The sequence below is a fragment of the Lepidochelys kempii genome, chromosome 2 (genome assembly GCF_965140285.1).
Source record: "Lepidochelys kempii isolate rLepKem1 chromosome 2, rLepKem1.hap1, whole genome shotgun sequence".
Taxonomy (NCBI): Eukaryota; Metazoa; Chordata; order Testudines; family Cheloniidae; genus Lepidochelys; species Lepidochelys kempii.
Genome location: NC_136381.1, coordinates 104,052,382 through 104,075,341, shown reverse-complemented (window position 1 = coordinate 104,075,341; position 22,960 = coordinate 104,052,382). Strand labels below are relative to the sequence as shown.

The 22,960-nt window shown below is 37.9% G+C and overlaps 1 protein-coding gene across 8 annotated transcripts in view; it reads right to left on the bottom strand.

Annotated features, from left to right (window-relative positions):
• The window catches only part of ATP9B (ATPase phospholipid transporting 9B), a 297,033-nt gene that overhangs the window by 115,837 nt on the left and 158,236 nt on the right, over window positions 1–22,960 (bottom strand). For 7 of the 8 annotated variants that reach the window (XM_073331800.2, XM_073331798.2, XM_073331797.2 and 4 more), the window contains 3 exons: window positions 21,843–21,923; window positions 11,009–11,084; window positions 1,731–1,807 (listed from right to left, as the gene is read on the bottom strand). The exons of the other annotated variant lie outside the window; for it this stretch is intronic. In XM_073331800.2, coding sequence (XP_073187901.2) covers window positions 1,731–1,807; window positions 11,009–11,084; window positions 21,843–21,923 — 234 coding nt within the window. The remainder of the gene's footprint in view (window positions 1–1,730; window positions 1,808–11,008; window positions 11,085–21,842; window positions 21,924–22,960) is intronic. 8 annotated transcript variants of the gene reach the window in all.

Below are 22,960 nucleotides of genomic sequence, written 5' to 3'. Positions count from 1 at the left end.
TTTGCAGATGACACTAAACTGGGAGGAGTGGTAGATATGCTGGAGGGTAGGGATAGGATACAGAGGGACCTAGACAAATTAGAGGATTGGGCCAAAAGAAATCTGATGAGGTTCAACAAGGACAAGTGCAGAGTCCTGCACTTAGGATAGAAGAATCCCATGCACTGCTACAGACTAGGGACCCAGAGGCTAGGCAGTAGTTCTGGAGAAAAGGAACTCGGGGTTACAGTGGACGAGAAGCTGGATACGAGTCAACAGTGTGCCCTTGTTGCAAGAAGACTAATGGCATTTTGGGCTGTATAAGTAGAAGCACTGCCAGCAGATCCAGGGATGTGATCATTCCCCTCTATTTGGCATTGGTGAGGCCTCATCTGCAGTACTGTGTCCAGTTTTGGGCTCCACACTACAAGAAGTATGTGGAAAAATTGGAAAGAGTCCAGCGGAGGGCAACAAAAATGATTAGGGGGCTGGAGCACATGACTCATAAGGAGAGGCTGAGGGAACTGGGATTATTTAGTCTGCAGAAGAGAAGAATGAGGGGGGATTTGATAGAGACTTTCAACTACCTGAAAGGGGGTTCCAAAGAGGATGGCTCTAGACTGTTCTCAGTGGTAGCAGATGACAGAACAAGGAGTAATGGTCTCAAGCTGCATTGGGGGAGATTTAGGCTGGATATTAGGAAAAACTTTTTCACTAGGAGGGTGGTGAAGCACTGGAATGGGCTACCTAGGGAGGTGGTGGAATCTCCTTCCTTAGAGATTTTTAAGGTCAGGCTTGACAAAGTCCTGGCTGGGATGATTTAGTTGGGAATTGGTCCTGCTTTGAGCAGGGGGTTGGACTAGATGACCTCCCGAAGTCCCTTCTGACCCTGATATTCTATGATTCTATGAATTGGTGAGAGAAAGTTAATTAAAACACTGCCAAGGAATTAGGTTTAAGAGTCTTGTTATGATTTTGTTGGAATAATAAATAAAATAACCTGGCATTCAACAATTTAAAAAATTACTCCATTCCACCTCACAGCAGACAAGAATTTATACCATCACACAGTAAATGTGCACTTGAAGACCACGCACATGCCCATGCACACAACACTCAACTCCTCTGCTTCCAAAGATGTCAAGTGATCTTATGAGGGAGAACCTTCTGTCATGCACAAAACAAAAACTTACCTAAGTGTAACTAACCAATCCCGTTCTAATGTTAGATTAGTTCTGCATTTTTCCTAGACTGCAGTGTACACAAACCTAATCCTGCAACTACTTCTATGTGGTGGACTTCTTTCCTCACACATAGCCCCACTGAATCAGTGTGCTGACGTGAAGTCAAGGGGGCTCTGTGCAAGCTCAAGGGTAGGTGCACAGAGGAATTTGTAGAATCAGGGTCTAAAGCTATACTGCAGGCATACATTACTCTTGCTTTGTTTTCAGACCACTATAATTTCATTTTTAACTAGTCATTTTAAGATGTATTTCTGAAATGAGACAGAGCAATTTATAATATACATAATTAAGACACATCCAGTAGAAAGAACTCATCTGCTACACAAATAAATTTAACATTAAGCTAGTTTAAAAAACTCAGTTTGCTGCAATACAGAATGGTATTTACTTATAAACTTAGTGAACTGATGTTTTATTTTCTAATTTAGTACTTCAGAAAGAAAAAAAATATAAAAAAAGTTAGTAAAATGTGTTTAACAAGCAGTCATTCTAGTTATGTCAGCCTACCTTGTTCTTTGGATTGGATGTGTTCATTACACTTCGAGTCTCTTTTCCACTATATATGACAACACCAATTACTGTTCCTGGGAAAAAGAAAAAGGGTTGATTATGAATGTTTTACCAAATGGGTAGATGAAGAGTAAAATAATAGAATTAAAAACCTACAAGTAGTTACAATCCTATAAACAAGCCACTTTTATAAGCAAAAACATTATATAAGCACAAGTCTTTCTACATGTATAATATCATCACACACTTTTTCATTTTAGCCATTATAACAAAAGCTTCCTAGCATTAAAAAGCTAACAATTTTTGATGGACTATATGACAAGCTTTGTCTAAATTTACCTTATTATGTTTATGTAAATCACAGCAGATGATGAACTGGTAAATGCCATTCCATTGACATCACAGAGCATGGTAACAGCATTTCATGAACATCCACAAAAGTGATTATACTCTTTCACTTATGTCAGTGAAAGTAATAACACACTCTAAATCTTTAATTGTTAAAAATACATTTGATCTTAAAACCTTTTTAAACAAAACATTAAAAAACGGAGCACACACTATGTTATATAGACCCACTGATAGCCCCTCACAGTGAATTCTGAGTTCATTCAACATTCCTGAATATCTTGCTTACAGTGCTGCTGTAGCCATGTTGGTCCCAGGGTATTATAGAGACAAAGTTGGTGAGTTAGTATTACCTTGTCTCTAATATTACTGAATATGTGCAGTTCAGTACCTAAAATCAGTGCAAGCTCTGCTGTCACTTACAAACTGGTAAAGATTAGCTCTCACATTTATTTATATCACCAGAACACCACAAGTAAATTACTGTCTTATATTTTTAAGAGGCAAAAACCTATATAGGAGTTCTTTGAGTTCCTCTTACCTTCCATCAGTCAGTTTTTACTTAGAACATGACAGAAAATCAGGTTTCAGCATTGCTGAACATGTTGGTTAGCTATTAAGGAAAATTTAAAAACATTATCACCACACTTTTATCACTATTTCTGGTAGAATATTGAACACTTGTCTTTCATTTTCCTGAGCATTGCAATTTTTTGTGACCGTAAAATATTAAATTAATTGCATTTCAATGATATTTGATTTGTCCCTCTTTTTTTTTTTAAATGCCTTGCCTGCTGTGGAGGCTTACCCTATGGCTTATAAGAAAATTTAAGTGTGGGACCTACAAACCTTCATCTCACAGGTTAATGAAGGCAAGATATTTTTAATTTTTTATTTTGATATTTTTAAAATGACTTAATCAGGACCACAAGTAGGGACTGATGTGACTGTGCTTGCACCATGGAAGACAATGCACATTTGAAAGAATGTATTCATGTTAAAAGGTCAACGGTAAGGGTGGCTTGAATTAAATGAGTGGGAAAGCAGGAGGCAGCTGAAAATTAAAATGTGGGTAAAAATCTTGTATCCACATTCATTGCCAGTAATTATTAATGACCACCTAAAAATATTTACTCTTTTCTTTGAGTACAGAGGTCTATAAATTCAGCAGAATAAGGGATTAATCGTACTTTAATGCTACTACTTATTAGATAATCTGCATTTCTTATCACTATAGTATATCACGTCTCAAGCAACAGGTTATACATATTATTTTAAAACAAATGAAAATATATATCTAAAATCATCATCAAAAGCAATAAGCTTTTATTTTTTAAAATAGCAAAAGAAAAAAATTCACCAAATTTGTAGTTATGAGAAACTTCTCAAATGTATTTTTACTTTTCAAATAGCAGTTAAATTCTCGCTCTCTTATCCTTGAAGTAAAATCCTGAATCAGATCAATATTTCCTTCTTCTTTTACTAATTCATTATATCTACTTCATTCAAGAGATGAATGTGCCATTAATATTAGATGCACATGATGGCAGAACAAGGCCACTTATAAACTTAAACATACTCCAAACATTTCTAGAGTCATCACGGGAAGAAAAAGAATTGACAATAATTAATCTTACTAGACACAATCTGTCTGAGAAGCAAGGAAAAATAACCAGCAAGCAACTTACCAGTTTTAAATTAGGGTAGATATAGATCAGTATTACAGTAAACAGCTCAAAATGCAAAGGCCCAAAATTTTACATGATCCATGACTTCCAGGACTAATGCAGAAAGTGTTTTCTACACATTCTTTACAGGCTAGCATTAATAAATCATAAAATAAGAAATTGAAGCTAATATATAAATCATGTACAGAGTGAAAATGACATCTTATATATGTACAAGACAATCAATTTTTCAATAGCTTTCTCCATACAAAGGTATATTTATGTTACATTCATATACTGCATGGACACCTCTCATAACGCAGAATCCCAACACACTTTAGAAGCTCCAAAACAAAATACTCTCCTGTAATTCTTGGTCTTAATCATAGAAGTTAATCTTGGAAGTCCAACTTGGAAGTTAATCATAACAGAATCCCATTCCTGGGTATGTGCTCCCAGCAAATTACCATCTAAATCTGTATCAAAGGTCTAGCTAGTCTTGAAAGAGTGGATCTGTTCTGAAAGATGACTCTCAACATGGCATTGTAAGGATCAATGACTTCCATACCAAATGTTCTCAGTTTACAAGTACTGTTAAAACTCTTTTCTAAGTGGCAGCACTGCAAACCAAAATGTCATGTTAGATTATTTTCTTTTTACGTATCATTCCCAGTTACAAAGGTTCGGCAGGTCCAATTATGCCCTGAATTACACTTGTACAACCCCATAATGTTTAACCTATGCTCTCAGCAGGGTTGTAACCAGAACTTTCCTCTGGGTTTGCTTTCACATACAGCGCTAAGGCAGTATAGCTGTAGCTTCTCCATTCAGTATAGTTAATCCACCTCCCAGAGAGGCAGTAGTTATGTCGGTGGGAGAAGGTCTCCTGTCAACATAGCGCTGTCTACTCAGGGGATTAGGTAGGTAGGGATACTGTGTTGCTCAGGGGTGTGGATTTTTCACACCCCTGAATGATGTAGTTATCCTGATATAGGTCTGTGGCATAATCCTGGTCTCTGTCTCTTCCTCTTCTTACCCCTTTGTGTTTTTGAATTCAGCATCCTCTATTTTAGCAGTATCAGTCGAGCAGCTTTCAGAATGTTTCTACTGCTAATTAAGTCGCTAAGCTTATACAACTCTGAACACATAACGAAGGAAAGCTGTTAAGAAAGAAGGTGTGGTATTTACAGTCACTTTTCAAAGTAGAACAACACTTTATAAGCTATCTGCAAAGCTACAAACCTCCTTGTATTCTGTCTCGTCTTTCTAGTGTACAAGTTTTTCAAAGCAAAGGCTAGGCCTTCTTTTTTGTATCTTGACAGGCACTTTGCAATACTGCAAATAAGTTAGCAAACAACAGTGGTATCTTAGATACTAGTGTACAGTAACTGAGGAAAACTGAACTTTTAAGGTCAGCCACTGCATGTCAATATATCAGTGACCAAGAGTGCCTTTAACATGTTCTTGAAAGTGCAGCTCTGCTAAGGAATATAAATCAGAAAAACTATCAGACAGCATTTAAACCATAACAACTTGACTCTCTTGACAACTGTATGACCAGATGAAAGTGTAAAATTGACAAAAAAATTAAAAAGATAAAAAAATCAAAACTGTGCCAAATATCACTAAGATCATCAGAGCTTGTGTTATTCACTGTTCCGAAATCTTTGTTTGCTTGTCTGTTTTAAATTGCAAGTTTTCTGAGGAGGACTGTATCTATGTTTATGGAGTACCCAGCATAATGGAGCCCTGAATCCTTTGTTTGGGTCTTTGGGCACTATCATAACATAAATGTTTAGCAATAATAAAATGAAAGAAAAAGCTGGATGAACATTCTGAAGAACCTTACGCCTTAACACTCATGCTCACGAAAAAGGGTTAAGGTTTCCTGCAAGTTAGGTTCTTGGTACTGCCGTACTCAGTGCTTAATTTGTAAAGAAAGAGGTGCCAAGGCTCAAGCAACCTTTTTACATTCATAGCTGATGCAGCAAGCCCAGAGGTGCTGGGGCTATGAACTGTCAAGCCTAGAGGTGCCGGGGCTCAGCCCTGGCAAGCCCTGGCACAAATTAAGTACTGGCCGTATTCAAGAGCATTTTCAATAGGAGCAATTGGTGGATTTTCCCCAAGCCAAACTTCGTAGATCCTTTTAATAATGCTGAAGCCCCATATATCATGTGATTGGCAAGTACAAGGGAGGAAGGTCCTTTATATTTTAATATTGCTTTAGTATGATATTTTTATGTTTAAACTGACAAAAATTAGCAGGTGAAGTTCATAGGCAGAAGACTAGCATGCCAATGGTGCAAAACCCATCCATCAGCAGTCTAAAAACATTCCTAGAGGACTATGCCATTGCAATAAAGGAAGAGAGGAGAAACTCCTACTCTATGGTCATCCCAGCTTCATATTCATGACCAAAAAATCTGTATAGTGAACTAATAAATAAATCTGACTTGCAATATCAAAACATGGACCCAAGAACCAACCACTGACAAACAACTCATTTTACTTCACAGCAAATATCAACCAAATATAAGAGGGCTCTGCCCCAGTAGAAATCTCTAAAAGCGCACAGCCCATAATCTCCTGCCCCTTATGACAGAATTTGACCTCATGATACCCTCTGAAGATCTAGAAGCTCTTTAAAGTATTTTAGTCCCCACCTGCTAAACAGATTCTTGCCCCTCCTGGCTGGGAAAGGTTGGTGCAGAACAATTGTGCCCAGGCTAATATACGTTCTGAATGCCTCTTTTAGAGAAGAGATCACCCTAGAAAATAGTATAGTATGATCAATCATGAAAAAGCCAACACTTGATGTAGTACACTTCAACTATCACTTGTCTCTCTAATCATCCATTTCTAGGTGAAATCATTCAGAAATCATTCACCTTTCTAATGGGACCTGAAGTCCATCTGAAGGTCTCACAGGAGTCTACACTGTTCTCCCCCTTCATTAACTTCATGAGACCATTTGGAGAGGTGGTGAGAGATTCATTAACCTCAAGTCCAGTGGTATACAAACTATTTTAATGAGCTATTACATGTTTTTGTTAACAGTTCAGCTTAAGTAGACTTAGTTCTCAAGATTCTTCAGAACTCTTGGATGAATACTACACAGTCCTGGTGACTTGTTGCACCTTAATGTACTCATTTGTTCCAGCATTTCCTCAGTCTGACTGTACTTCAGCATTATTAGACCTGAAGTAGGTAGCTTCCAATATTTTCTTTGGTGAAAAATGATATCAAGAAATCATTTAACATCTTTGCAATGTCCTTATCCTCCTTAATAATTCCCTTTACTTCCTGGTCGTCTTTGATCTGATTATCTTATAGTATTCTTGCTTCTGACAAACTGAAAGAATTTCCTCATATCTGTTCTTGGCAATTTATTTGCTCTCCAAATTCTCTCTTTGCTATCCTAATTATTATCTTTCACTTTACTACTATAGTTTATGCTCCTTTTAATTGGGCTTTCTAGGGGTGGTTTTCCATTTTCTGAAAGATATCCGTTGTGTTTGAATAATTTCTTGAACATTGTCATTTAAAGCGTGTTTTCTCCTGGTCCTTTTTGTCTACAGATATTCATAACATCTGCAACTCTACTGTGATATGTTTAAGTATTTTAATATCCTAATTTTTTTACTTTAGGGACTTTTAGTAGCATCCTCAGTTTTTTCAAATGAGCTTTTCTAAAGTTTAGGATCACAGCTGTCTCTTGGTAAAATATCTCCTATAGGATCCTACGGGGACACACACTGAGGTATCAAGTAGAGTTAAGAATCTTGTAATTTGTTCTAACCATGAGCGTTCCCTGGACAGTCTACGTGTGATCCACATATGATTTACTGTTGTTTATTTAGATTTAAGTACACACACAAAGAATGGCTATCCTGAGCTCTACATGCCCCTGTCAAATTAAAAGCACACTATAAACATAGATACAGAACAAAAATAGAAGGATATTTCCCCCCATCCTCTCATACATACAAGATGGCAAACCCTATTACAAGTTAATCAGACCAGAATATCTACTCACTAAAATTTCACAAAAGAAATGCCATCCCTAGTCTCTTCAACCATCCTCAAAAATATTCCTGCACAGAACTATGGATAATCCATAGCTGGGAAAAGTGCAGCAGCCACTTGCTAAGTAATACAGATTGAGATAAGCACATATCACTGGTGTTGTACTCTGCACTGGCTCCCCAGTGAGAAGAGTTCAGTTTAGGGTCTCTGAATAGATATTCAAAGCCCCCCATGGGATTGTCCAAGCTATCCGAGAGATGGCCTTCTACCCTGGGCCTCCAATAATAGTTGCATTCCACTGGAATTAAACAACTGACAACCAATAGGGTTGGTGAAGTGAAGGAGACAAACTTGTAAGTGAAGGAGACAAACTTCCACAGGAGCTGGCACTAGACTGTGGAACATATTGCCTGTACAAATAAGAATGACCACTAACCTCCCGGCATTCAAAACTTAATGAGCAACTCATCTCTTCAACTTTGTTTCTCTCCTCAGTAGCTCACGGACATACCACACACTTTTTCTAAACAACCATTCAATTTACACAGACAAAAAAGAAGAAAAGACTAACCGATTTGTAACTTTCTTTTTAACACTCTGAAGGCACTCAGATATTGTAGCACTGGGGGTTAAGTACATAGACAGACATGCAGAGAAATAGGCTAGTCATTCAGGTGTCGGATCTGGTATGAAAGTCCTTTTCCAGTTGTGCAATTACACAGACTGCACCCCTATTTTTTATCTGTGATGACTTCGCAAGAGTGATACATGCCCTAGTGACCACAAAACTCCATTAGTGTAATTCCCTTTCATTAAGTCTCTCAGCCAGTCTTTCTCAATGATTACAGTTCTTTCAGAATACAGCACTATATTGGTTCACAGTTTCAGCTATCCTGATCATATTATACCTAGCCTGCTCTGTTTACTTAATAGCTCATACAATGGGCTTTTTATTACAATTTTTTCATTTTTAAATTGTTCTCTTTTTAAAAGGAAATGACAAGATATCTCAGTAAATACAATAATAAAACACAGTAAAAGATAAATGATTTTGAAAGTGAGTGATTAAATTTAAAATGGCCCAACTAGTTTTCAAAACCTTTAATTGTGAAGGCCCTGGTCACATTCACAATCTTCTTCTGCACTTATTCTTAAGACTTTGCATTCATTCCCATTTTCATGGGATCTCTACCCCTAAGGAAGCAGACTGAAAATTCAGTTAAGCTGTACATGATTTGGGATCTAGAGGCAAAATATCCAGTAGAAGCAAAAGTAATACAACACTAACAGAAAAAAAAATCCCTTCTAAAATCTCCACTCAGTATATTAAAGTAACCACACACTTGATATACGTGAGCACACATAAAAAGTACAAATCTATTTAAATATACATAGGATGCCATCAGAAATGGTTTACATTGACATATACACACACACACGGTATATATCTTGCGGATACATGCTGCTGATACTGGGCAGGGTCATTAGGAGGGTCAAGGTCAGGCCAGGAAAGAGTGTTTAGGGAATTATGTGGGGAATACCTCAGAAACCTTCAGCTCTGGTTGCTGCTGTCCTGATAATTTTTAGAGGAGAAAGACCACAAATCAATAGTGTGGAGGATCAGTAACAGAAGTCTAATGTATGTGTATAAGGGATTCGATGCACAGTAGATAAGGTGTGAATAATCCAGATTGTCTGTGCCCATCAAAATATTTTCATACGTAACATTAGAATAGTTTATTAAAAAGGTACATACATACAAAAAGCTGAAATAAAGCCTGAATGGCTATAATTGTATGGATTTTCACTGGGTAGACAAAAGGCACAATCCTGACACAAAGCCCCTCCCCCAATTGTTTTCCCTGCTTGAAACAATTGGGATGATACAACAGGTCAGTGAAAAGGTCACCAGTTTTTTTTTTTTTTCCAAATGGGCAAAACAATGTATTTTTCTCGAGCCTTGTTCTTGGAAATAGTGAAACTGTTTCAGCTGAAATTTTCCCCAAAAAATTCTGCCTGAAGCAGAAACCAAGTATGGAACATTTCAGCCCAAACAATTCAAGTTTGGTACCATCAGGAGCAACAGAAACAGGGTTTTATAATGGGAAGTGTCAGGCAACCTTAATAACAGGGCATGCTACCAGCCACACCTATAATTACAAAACCAGTTTTCTGTGTTCATTTTAGATACTCAACATCAAAAGAAATGAAGATGGTATGCTGGCATTCAAACAATGACAGACTGTCTTCTACCTACTTTCACTCTGAATCTCTATATTTTTAAAAGACTTAGGTTTCTCATAGTTTTTTTTAAATTTCAACATTCCTGAAAGGTAATACACACTAAACTTTTGGGGATAGGGGTGTGTGCTCACGTGTGCATGTACGGTGAAATAGTTTCTATCATTGTTTGGTCAGTGTAGGCACAACAAATGGGAGAGTGGAAAAACATTTTTTAAAGGAAAATTTGATTGTATAACCACAAAAAATGGTATGGGGACTCATGGCCCTCAAATGAATTATCCAAAATTACTTTAAACTTAAAAAAAAACTGACTAGATTTCATGTTTGCAGGGTTTTTAAAAACATATTAGTATCAGTACAACACAGTGTCTAGGTATTGTACGATTAAATAAAAACTCTTATGCAGAGAATGTTCTACATTTCTCTGATTATTAATTAATATACCATTTCATCTTATGGAGCATCCTTTACAATATATGCAAGTAAGGAACCTGAAATTTAGTGAGGATTGGAAACATCTGTTTTTATTCAGCGCTCAGTGTCCACTACCTTTAGTACTGCACTTTAACTGAATTTTCCTTCAGGGTGTAGTCTCAGAAATTTACAATAAGTTATAATACACACAAAATGTCATCACACACACACTTCAGTAAGAGACTACATTGAGCTAAAGGGAAAGAATTACACAGGAAGTTTCAATTAAAGAAAGTAACAGGTGAGCATTTAAGGTACTGTGCAAAGGACAGCACAAGTCAAACAACAAACCCACAGTACGGGATATTGTTAAAGATAAGAAAGAAAGACAATAAGTAAAGAGTTAGTAGCAGGAAGATGTATTTGGATATAAAGTTAGAAAGTGAGACTCGGGAACAATAGACACATCATGAAGAGTTTTGAAAGACATTAATAAGTTACTTTGTAAAATAGTATATATTGTCACTGAGGCGCTTAAGTACATCATAAACTTTGACAGCATGCATCATTGCTCACCTGAAGCAACAACAGTGCTTGCCCATAGTGTATTTTCTATGCTGAGGCTTTCATGAACAGTTGGATCGCTGTCTTCCTGTTAAAAACATGAACAATATGTAAATCAACAATTCCCTACCACCCAAGTTTATAACTAGAGATTTCAGGATGATGCCAGATCACACACGAATAAAAGCAAGAATAAAAGCTTGTCAAATAACTCTCCTGTACCCTCAGGCCAGCCATTCTACAATAGTATTCATTGTATATGGATTTTTATATGTATGTAAGAGAGGCCATCTTCCTTAAATAGTCAAGTGATATATTTCATAGATTTTATGGCCAGAAGGGACCAATAGATCATCTAGTCTGTACTCCTGTATATGACAGGTGATTACATTTCACCTAGATACCGCTATGATGATCCTAGCATGCTACAGAAGAAGGCAAAAAAACCCTGAAGGTCCCTGCCAAACTGACTTGAGAAAGTCCTTGTTGATCCCAAATCTGGCAGTTTGATCCTGTGCATAAAACACACCCTAGTCAGGCACCTAAGAAAGATTATTCTCTCTACCATCTCAGAACACTAGTGAACCCTGTCAGGTGCCTCATCTTTAGCTTCGGCAGATCTCTGATGTTTCAGAGGAAGCATCAGAATGCATCTAGGTAGTGAGGATGGAATATTCTTCCGAACCCCGGAGACAACTGACTGCAGCCCTGAAGCATGAGATTTTATCATAGTTACTGTCTTAATGCAGAGCTGCAAGTGTAATGAGCATGCTGAGGACAATGCAGGCAATCCTGTTTTCCCTGTAGCCCATGAAAAAAGGGGGATGAACAGGGGAATTAATAGATTCACAAATTTCAAGGCCAGATGGAACCACCATCCATCCCAATCCCATCCCAACACACGTGTGCAAAATTTCCTCCAGAAAATGGATTTAAAGCATATATTTCAGAATGATATCTATTCTCATTCTAAAGACTGTAAGAGATGATGAGAGTCCACCACCTTCCCTGCTATGCTGTTTCAGTGTTTAATTATGCTCACTGCTAGGAAACTGTACCTATTTCAAGATAGAATTTGTCTAACTTCAACTTCCAGCCTTTGGATCTTGTTTTGCCTTTGTCAGCAAGACTGAAAAGCCCCCCACTATCAGATACTTTTCCATGTGTAAGTACCTAGACACAGGGATCAAGTCACCTCTAAATCTTCCTTTCGATAAGCTGAATAAGTTGAGCTCCTTTAGACTCACATCATAAGACTTGTTTTGATACCCTGAATGGGATTTGATTTATGCTCATACAGAGTCCCACTGAAGTCAATGGGGCTCTACAGCAGCATAGGTGTATGCCCACGTGGATCAGTTTACAGAATAAAGGACCTAAGTACATAGTCACAGGTGAATTAAAATTACTATTACGCATCAAAAAGAAAAGGAGTTGCTCTATTCATTATGATCATGTTACTTATCTTTTATGAGTAACTTTTTATTTTTTTCACCATTTCCTTTGTAACTCCAGTGACGAGATAGCAACCTTAGGTAGTTTTATAATTCTTAATATTCATATGTACACTCTTACATAGTCAAAGTACACATTTAAAATCTAACAGGAAAATCTATCTATAGTTACCTGAAAATTTCCTTTCTTCAAGTAATAAGGTCCACAGATCCATCAAAATAGCTAATCCAGTCTGCTTGCAGCTTGAGGGCAGAACCAGACCAGTCAGTAATTGGCAACAGATGAATGCCCTGTCTACTGAAATTTCCTCCATTTGAGAATTTCCAGGTTTACTTTCTTAAATTCTAAGATTGTATTAAAAATATTTTGAGGCAAAAATCACAACAATTCTTCCTACTGCAGCCTGGTAAACTTCACCTCCTAATGACAACATACACAAATCCTTGGATGTCAATTTCTCTCTCTATTCTGGAGGATCCATTTGTCTCCAGGGTGGGCCCAATCTGCGGAACTTAATTTTTGAAGATAGGAAATGTTCAGGCAGCCACAGATACATTTTCGTATTCTTCATGCCAAGATCCACAGATCTATTACAATGGGACTTACATAGCAATGTGGAAAGTAGGATCATCCTTTAAATGTAGGCATCCAAAAAGTAGTACTTTACATATAAATATCTCTTTCATCTTCCTTTATGGGTGGAGAAGACTTTTGTCAAAACAAAGGACATGGCATTAGCTAAGATTAGATGACCAACATATAGAATTAGGTGAACTAATGGCCATCTAGCAGATTTCAATACAGGAGACATGACTACTCTGCCCTGGCACTGTCAGTGCTCTTCAACTTTGATGCTTGCCTGAAGGAGGAAGATTTCTTGAACTTATTTAGGGAGTGAATGCTATGACAGTTGTGAGGACTACCTGTCTGAATTAAAGATATAAACTGGGTCTCATTAGAGAAAGCTCCCACCTTCAAAAAAAAAAAAAAATCTGATTGGAGACAATAGCCACCAGGAGGACTACTTTAAGTGCTATGAAATATATTGATATCTGCTGCAAGGGCTCAATCTGAGGAGTGTAGTAAGGAGCAGAATGAGGTTCCAAGGTACTGTTCTATGAACTTGCAGGATTGGAATATGGTTGGTGTCCTCAGGAAGCTTTTAATGTTGGTATTTGTACAAAACATCCTCTTTTTGACCCTGTCAACAACAATATACTATACAGACAACCTATTTGCTTGGACACTCATATAAACACAATTAAGTCCTCCAGAGTTATGGCGACTCAAGGCTATGTTTCTTTGGTTTAACATAGTAGTAAAACAAAGTAGTATGGACTGAAGAATTTGTTCTATTTGTTGACTTCTCTTCTGGGTCCATGGGAGCAATAATCACTTCATCCAAGTATTCATTTTAAACTTGTCTGGTCCTGGACGGAGGACTGATCTTGCAATAACTGACCTCTTCTGTAAGTCAAAGACATATGAAGATCCAGCGCTAGGTTTATCAAGTTTGAGCAACATAGCCTCTTATCAACCGGTAACTCATGTATAAACAAAGCCATCTTCTCCCACAGATGGAATTGGTAATGGGCCATCACTGCCTAGTAAATTAGCTATCTTAATCCCAAGAGAAGACGAGAATACCTTTTCTCCCGAGGGTATCCATCTTCTTCCCCTTTCTAGACACAGGAGCCAAATGGGCTTGACCAGACCTGAACTTATTACTAGTTGCAACCACCAAAGAAGCTGGCATGAAGTGAGCATGAAAATCTGCAAACCCCTCATGAGGTATCTGACAGAGTTTGTCCACTTTCTTAGAGCTAGGTTGGCAAGAAGCAGAGCTGGCCAAAACAGCTGTAGCGGGTTTCAAAAGACCATCCAATATGGGTAACAGCATCCTAATTCCTGGAAGGAGCGCCATGAATGTCAAATGCAGGATGTGATGACTCTTTCACAGTAACCAAAGGTAAGTTCAAAGTGGATGCAATGTGACCCACTAATTCATGGAATTGCAAAGCCTCCTGAGGAGGAGATAATGTAGAAGCAACACCCTCATGCTCACCAGGCGACATCTCAGGATCTAAGTCTGAATCAAACTGACCTTGCTCAAAAAGGGGAGCAAACTTCTCATCCTCTTCTTCAGACAAAGCATAAGGCACCACTGACTGAGTTGTAGATGAATCTGATGGAATCAGATCCGAAGATTCCTCAGCTGCTGGATTTTTAACAGTCAGAACATCACTTCTGCATCCACAAGCTGGATGATTCAGAAACTCCTGTGTTGGAGCCCAGTAATCCCACAGAGCCCAGGACTTCCAGTCTCTGCAATAATTGGAATCCAAGAATATACCCCCAGGAAGGGGCACAAACTGTCCTGAAGACAGAAAAAATCCAGACTTAGGTGACAAATGTGGATGGTTCTGAATTTTTAACTCTTCCTTTGTACTCTTCTAACTGAAGGTCTCAAAACTGCCATGGATCTCACTGGAGATAGTAATAGCACCGGAGAATGAGGCGACATAAAAGGTGAGAAGGATCCGCCTGGTGTCTTAGAAGGAGCTAAAGATGGATCTGCAGAAAGACTCACAATATCTTCTGTTTTACTACTCTTTCCAAGAGAAAGGGATATAGCTCTCAGAACACTTAGAGCCTTTCTCTTCCTCTCCTCCAAGGGTCTCTCTTTCAGATCAGATGAACACACAGATACTGAAAGATGAACATAATCTGTCACAATAATAGTCTTTTTTGGATCTGACAACAGCCTGGAAGTTGGAACAGACAATGGTGCTAGCCTTACAGACTTAAGCATTACCGAATCCAGAGAGGCTTAGCTCTGTAACCCTGGACTATGAAACTGAATGCAAAACTGATTTAGGTTTCAGTCAGAACTGCAGAGTATGTATCCAAATTGGACAGAACTGATAAGTCTGACCCACCGGATCTAGCACTGTTCACAGTGACCCTCTTTTCCCTCACCTTTTTCTTCTGAATCAACACAGACGGAACTGATGGCTTGGTCATAGGCTACCTAGCCCACATCTGGAAAGATGGTGCCTTTGACACCCTAACAGCCACTATGGGGGCAAAAAAACCTGGAGGGAACTTGATGAGGCAAAGGCATTCCCCTGCCATCAGTGACTGACAGGTTGAGTTCTGCCCCTAAGCTGCAAGCAGACTGAAGTATCAGATCTGTGGACCACAGCTTGAAGAAGGATTTTGAGTTTTAATAGGAAGAGGGAGATTAGATTGATACAACAGTTAAAATATAAGATTAACAGAATAAATAATTAGAGATGGAGAAAACCCATTGCACCAGTGTAACCTTCTTCTTTGCAGTATATTTTTGTGCTTTTGTTTTTGTAAAACTTTGAATATACTAACATCAGAAGAAAAGAAAAACGTAGACACACGGCTGTGAAAATGCACAAGCAATTATACAGTGGCTGTACGTCAAGAGCTCTTTGCTCTCTAAGACAATAAATTTAATATGTGCCTTTTAAAGTTCTTTCCCCATGTTTTAAAAGTGGATGGCAAAGATAAAAAGGTGAGCCGTGTTCATGGAAAAATGGATTTTATAATGCCAACTGAGAAGAAGCATCTAATCCTATGTCGGCTGGTCTCTCTTCACCCCAGACAGGCTGCCTCTTCTAGCTGACAAGTGACACTATTAAACCTTTTTTATACTGCAATCACAATATTATGTACTGGCAGCTGAACCTCCTTCCATTCATGTCTTGCTTGTCAAGATGCTGATTGGTGCTGAAGCTCACTTTGCTTCCATGTGCTTCTCCATTCCAGTGACCATTTTATTGCCTTTCCTCTACTGCTGCTTGCTCCCTACCCAACCTATCTACCTCTCCCTCACCACTCCCATTCTACCCCAGGCACTACACGTCCCACACCAAACCAGCCCACCTTTCAGATGCAGCTTTCTTTTGTATCCACCCACAATCTGCCCCTTAATAAAATTATTACTAATAATACGAATAAAGTGGAATTAAATGGTTAAAAATGCAAATGTGCTATAGTGTTGTTTTAGCTTTACATTTATTTTATTCAGGTTTCTGCATCCTAATCAGAGGAAGGTGTTTAAGGTAAGGACAAGTGGTTCTGCAAATTTCCAAAAGGTCATTATGGCTTATGGGAGGGTGACTGAGGGAATGAACAAACATAACCATTCTCTCTTGTAGCATGAAATTTCCAGAGAAGTCATTAAAAATGAACTGATATTCAAGGGTAGTTTGTTCACATGAGATGGCATTTCTTTTATGCTCAAGTCACCTTTTCCTGCTGACACGCATATAATGACAACATAAAACCCCTCAGAATTAACACAATATGTACACTGGCTCTGCAATAATCCACTATTCCCCCTAAATATTCCCCCCAGTGCTTTGTTTTACCATAATTTAAAATGTTCAATACAGGAATAGGTCTTTACTCAGAAAGTATAGCATCACCTAAGCTCATGAACACCTATGGCACCATAAACAATTGCATAATATAAAGCCCGCTACCACCATCAGATAGGAAAATAAAATACCTTACTCAATTGGGGGAGGGGCAAAAGGAGGACTAGTACTGAAGCATTTGATGCAAGACCTCAATGGATAATCCACCTCTAACAGATATATTAGGGTTTATCTGTCCACAAGGATGTTGTCTGTTAGTTTGCAGTAACGGAGAACAGCAATAAATAGTTGGAAATAATCTGATTCTATAACTAAACAAGTTATTCTTCACTGATCATAGATTTAAAGTAATTCTTCACTGAATGTCTCTTTGGATTGGAACTCATCTTTTTGCTATTAGATTTCTGAAGGTTCCTCCTGTCATCAGAATTAACTTTATTTCCAGAATACTGATGAATAATTTAATCTTCCACAGTCCAGATTCCAAGAGGTAAAAACTTTTCTAAGAGCTTCCCACGCTGGTTTAGATAAGTTGATTGCCAACACAATTTAAATTGAGGTAACTTGGAACTGCAAGCTTTTGGTTCGGTTAGTTTCCAATTCTTACTTCACTAGAGAGCTTTTATACATATGCAGTTCTTGACAATCTTTACGATATTACATCCTGGAGATCTATGTGTTCCATAATCCCTGTTTTTGGAAGCTAACAAATGGTACTTATAAAGCAGCACTATTTGAAAAAAGAACGAATGACAGCCTTGTCAAAATGAATGTGTCCTAGGACGTGAGTCTAAAATATGTTATAACACTAACTAAAAGAGCGTGCAAACTACATGTAGCTATCTGAAAGTTTCTGGAAACTATAATCTGCTTAAAAAAACACTCTAGAGAAGTGGTTGCATCTATCTTTAACAGCTGCTGAATATTGATCAGATTTAATGACCAAGACAATAGAGAAGTCAACAGAAAACCCATTTTGCATGGCTTAATCCCAAAGATGACTCAAAATGCATGCATCATTGTCTCTCTGAACCTGTAAAATCTAATCTCATACCACTTAGCACAGTACAATCAGATCTAGAGAGCTAGTTTATTGTCCCTTGGTAAAAAGTGTGACGTTTACATGAAAACACTGGGAAAGTTAGAGACTATGAGGGAATTCCATCATCATGTAAGCGCCAGGTTGTGTACAGTACCATGTGCTCTTGCAGAGGGAGCAGTGGGGCATGCAAGACACTCCCTATATCATAGATAGCAGTGCAGGGAAAAGGGAAGCGATCTCCACAGAGCCACTAATCACTCTTCTAAGTGGGTAGACGGGGAACGGGCAGGCAGGGGTAGATAGTGGGTGCAGCTTTAGCTCCTCTTCACACTGCCCACTGCAGTTGTGCTCATGCCAGGGGAAATATACTGGACAAACTATCAGGTTGGCTCAGGGTACGCTCTCCCCAGAGCTGTGGAAAATCAGACTTCGTCACAAACAGCTGTCTAGTCTGCTCATAGGGCAATGCTACTATGTCCTGCCCCATTCACAGTGCTTGACTTTGCTTGTGGCAAAGTCACAACTTAACTCTAAAAAAGAAAAATTCCATACAGGGAGAATTGGCCACTAGGACACAGACTAGCCTCATTACCGTGGCTAACTTAACAGCTACCAAAACAGACACCTAATAGGACAGATATACCAAGTGTTTCAAAGATGTGCCATCAGTTTGTTCAGCACTAGATTTGTGTCCAAAGAAGGTAGAGGTTCAAGAACATGTGGGAACATGGATGGTACCCATCATTTAAACCCTCTTGTAACTTGGCTGCCCAAAGATAGAGGTTCCCTCGATAAGGAGATAGCATGTTTATTGTGACAGGGAAAATCTAACTGTACTCACAGCAAAACTACATTCCTATGATATAAGCAAATTATGGAAAATAAAAACTGCAGTTGATAGAGGGTCATTGACCTTGCTGGATGCCCATGTCGCAAACCTCATTTACTTCAGGAAATAGTGTTTTCTCATAAAGTATTTAAATGGCTTCTCAATAAGACATTGTACATACCCTGAGCATTCCCAAGTCTAGTGTGCAAGATGGTACTATACTGCAAGTCACCAGACACAGAGATTTTGGATCAAAGCTCAGGATCTGGTCCAGTTTCTATCAGAATATCCTGGAGATTTAACTGATTAAAAGCAGTCTCTCAAGCCTTAAAAAGCAGATCTAGGGAACCAAGTGGATCAAGCATAAGAGGAAGTTTTCCTTGTTCCATCATATCTTTGTTTGGAAGCAGAGGAATTGGAAGAAAGAAGAAGAAACCCCAACTCCAGGTCAGAGCGCCAGGGATCACTAAGAGCAAGATGAACTAACACGAAATCTTTAAGAACCAATTTTTTATAAAGAAGGTAAAGCATGCAAAACTAGTCCTACAGTGACATTATTGAGGAAATTGGTAGCAATGTTAAGTTGAATGCCAGCCACATTTACAGCACAAACTATATATGGTATATATCATTCTCCATATACATAAGTCGAGCTACAACATCCCAGCTCTGAGGGTATCCAGAATTGGCAGCAGTTATTTTAATTAGTGAGCTACAATGTATTACCAATTTGAGTCACCTGGGTCAACTGAAAAAGCAGCAACAAGTTGATGGCAATGACTATACAATCCTATATGATTCATACTCACTGTTTAACAAATAGGACCTCCTAGAACATGTAATTATAAACAATAAACAAAACAGATGATGAATTTATAATTAAGGTTATGATTTGGTCATGGTAGTCAGAGCAACTCTGAATTTGAATAAAACCTGCAAAATTTTGGACATGGCTATAAAAACATATTTGATGAGGCCACCACACTGGTGCACAGCATCCCAGACCACCCAGGTTTGTCCTGTTTGCCTCTCTATTTCCAGAGGGGCAAACAGGACAAACCTGAGTGACATTCCAACCCCATGTACTAGGTCACAATACCTGGAGTGTGGAGCCAGGCCCACCCATTGGTCTCCAAACACCCTCTCCCCACACCCCATCTTTAAGCAACCCCATTATACTCTTGTGTATGTTGATGTAGCAATAATATACAAAGTGTTTTATTATTGTGATTTATTTTCCCCCCATCTCTGCTATGATATTCACCACCAATTTCCATACCAAAATTGGAGCCGTGCTTGTCCCACAAGAAACACACAATAATGCCCCACATTTTCCTTGCATTTACTCTTATATCAAATAAGAACAACAGTATAAGGGCAAATATCTTTTAAAAACCTGATGTTCTGTTTCATTAATAATACCAATGTGACAAAAAATGCAGCAAAACCCAAATGTTGCAAATACAGTATGAAATATTAGTGAATCTCAGTCCATTGTTTCATACACAGGCACCCCAAAAACAAAATATAATAAAATAAAATAAAACCCTTCCTTAGTACCCTTGCAGAGAGGTCAATCTTTCTCTGCGTTTAGGGATGTTAATGAAAAAAAGTTAGTAAGGTTTGCTAAGTTTTTGGCACATATTTTGATTAGAAAAATGTAAACATGTTAAGGAAAGGAAATGCACTGCTACAGCATCCGAACAACCTTCATTCTGTCCTTACTGACTTCATGAAAAACAACACAATTAAGTCATTTTAGTGTTTGTGTTCTTGAACTAGATTTAACCAATTTTTAAAGACATTTCAGACACTTTCTCCTTCTGACCTCTCTCAAATGGTATCTTTACTGGGCAGAGTTAAGAGGATTTGGTTAATCTGACTGGGCATTTCCATACGTTAATATGGACAGACTTTTTACATTACACTCTGAATTTCCTGCATTTATAATGCTTGGATTGGGGATAATTACAACAGCCCTCCAATTTATTTTACCTTAGTTCCATACTTTCAACCCTAACTCCATCTTACTGCAGGTTTTGTGACACTTACCAGCATATCAGTGAACAGGGCCTCAAGGCATGGTGCTGCTTTCTCAGCTACTTCTTTTGGCTCAATTAATATGGAATTGGTAATCAGGCCTCAGCTGGCACTGTTTAACTATCTGCCTTGAGACTCATTTTCCTTCCACAATTTTTTTTAACAATTATCAACGATTAACAAGGATCTACGACCTGTCCTGCAGGGTAATGGTCAGGTAAGTTTACCCGCATTATGTTTCTTTTCATAGACAACAACCTTAGGGTTATTGTGTAGTCTCTTCACATCCTCATCCTTCCCTTTCCCATTATCAACAAAAACCAAGCCACAAAAGCAACCCCTAAAACAATAAATTACTACTATAAATTTAATTTAGAAAATTAAACAACGCCTATTTTAAAATGAAAGAATAAAAGCAACAAACTGACAAAACCAAAACAAAATTCTGGAGACAGATATTGGAAGGTTTCTTTTCAACATAATTTTGGGCCTAAGTCAAGTGTATGTGGCCTCTTTCCAGTTACCTTTTATTCTTTTAGGGACACTCTGAAATTTGAAAATACAAGCTTCTCACGTGGAAGCCACAATAACCAGCAAAAGACCAACTGATATGATTTACACTGAATTTAAAACTACGGCTCTTCAGTGCAGAAAAGTTAGCAACTGCTTTGCCTCACACTACTGACAAATGTCTAAATGATCAATTTCCCCTCAGTTTGTGATATGTGTTTTAGACAATATATATTGTGGTTGGAAGTAAAATGAATATTAACATATTCTTTTGAACTATTTCTACAACAATACTACTACATCTGGACATATAAAGTTCTCAATTTCTAGTTTCTACCTTAAAAAAACCTTATGGCTTTGCTAATATAATTTCCTGTCATTTAGTATAAAAAATATTGCTAATATAAAATACTTTTATAACAAGGGAATAACAAATGCTCACCTAAAACTCAGAGAAAAATAAATTGTGTTTAGATACTGAAATGATGGGTTCCACATATGGAGAAAAGTAGAGGAGTTGGGATAGACACAGGTACATACATAGGTATTACTCACCCGTGTGAAGGTACCTTCAAAACTGTGAATATCCAATTGTGGCTTCTGAGCATAAACATAAGCACTGATTGAAAAAAGATCCTGTAATACATAATACGTTTATTTAATCATGAATTTAATTTATTACTAAATGAATGCATATACACACATACACACACAACTAAGCAACTATTGTTCATTTTTATGTTTTTTAAATATCAGTAAATTTATTTTCCCAGTTAAGTCAATGAGAATTCTACTCAAGTAAGGACTAGGATCAGACCCTGCTTACAGTACATCTCATATTATACAGGAATTGTGTGCTAGAAAACAATGAAAATATCAAGTTTGTACAAATGTTAGATGCCACCTATTAAACTATTTTGTATTTATAGCTTAAGTGTGAAAGAGATTTTGTTTATTGGAGGGTTGGTTTTTTTTAATAGCCTAATTAAAAATGAAAATTGTATCTCCTGATTTTTTTCCTTTAAAAATAATTAAAAGGGTATCCTGCCTCCTTGTTGACATTCATGGGCATTTTTTCAGCAAGGGCGAAAATGGCTGAATATATCGGGGAAAATAATGAAACTGAATAAATATTAAGTGCTGTTAAATGACCAAAGTCAACAAAGAGGGGGGGGAAAAAAAAAAAGACTTCCCCTTAGCTATTCTGTAACAGAAAGCTTAGATTTACTTAATGTCCTATGGGAAATTAGTTTGGTAGTCTCAGTCCAGTGTCCAGATGTCCACATCAATACCACCCCACCCTCTGCTTAGAACTGGCACAGTGGATTTGCTCCTGCTCTCATTGAAGCGGATATGAAAAATTCCAGCAACTGCAACAGGAGCATGATAAATCAATGGGTTTACTCACATGCTCAAAGTTAGGCACATAATTAACTATTTTGCTGAGTTGGAAGTTATATTAACAATACTGTTGTCTGTGTCAGCAGATAAACCATTAACTAAATGGACATGGAGACTGAACTATGGTCATGCTGCTGAGCTGGTCCCTCCAAGTTGGGGGGAAGGCACATTATTAGCAAGGCAGCAGTGAGAGTCTTGCAGTGCCACTCTATAAACTGTACTTATTTTGTTTATAAAAGACTTCTCAATCTCCAAAGCAATTTTCTAGAGAA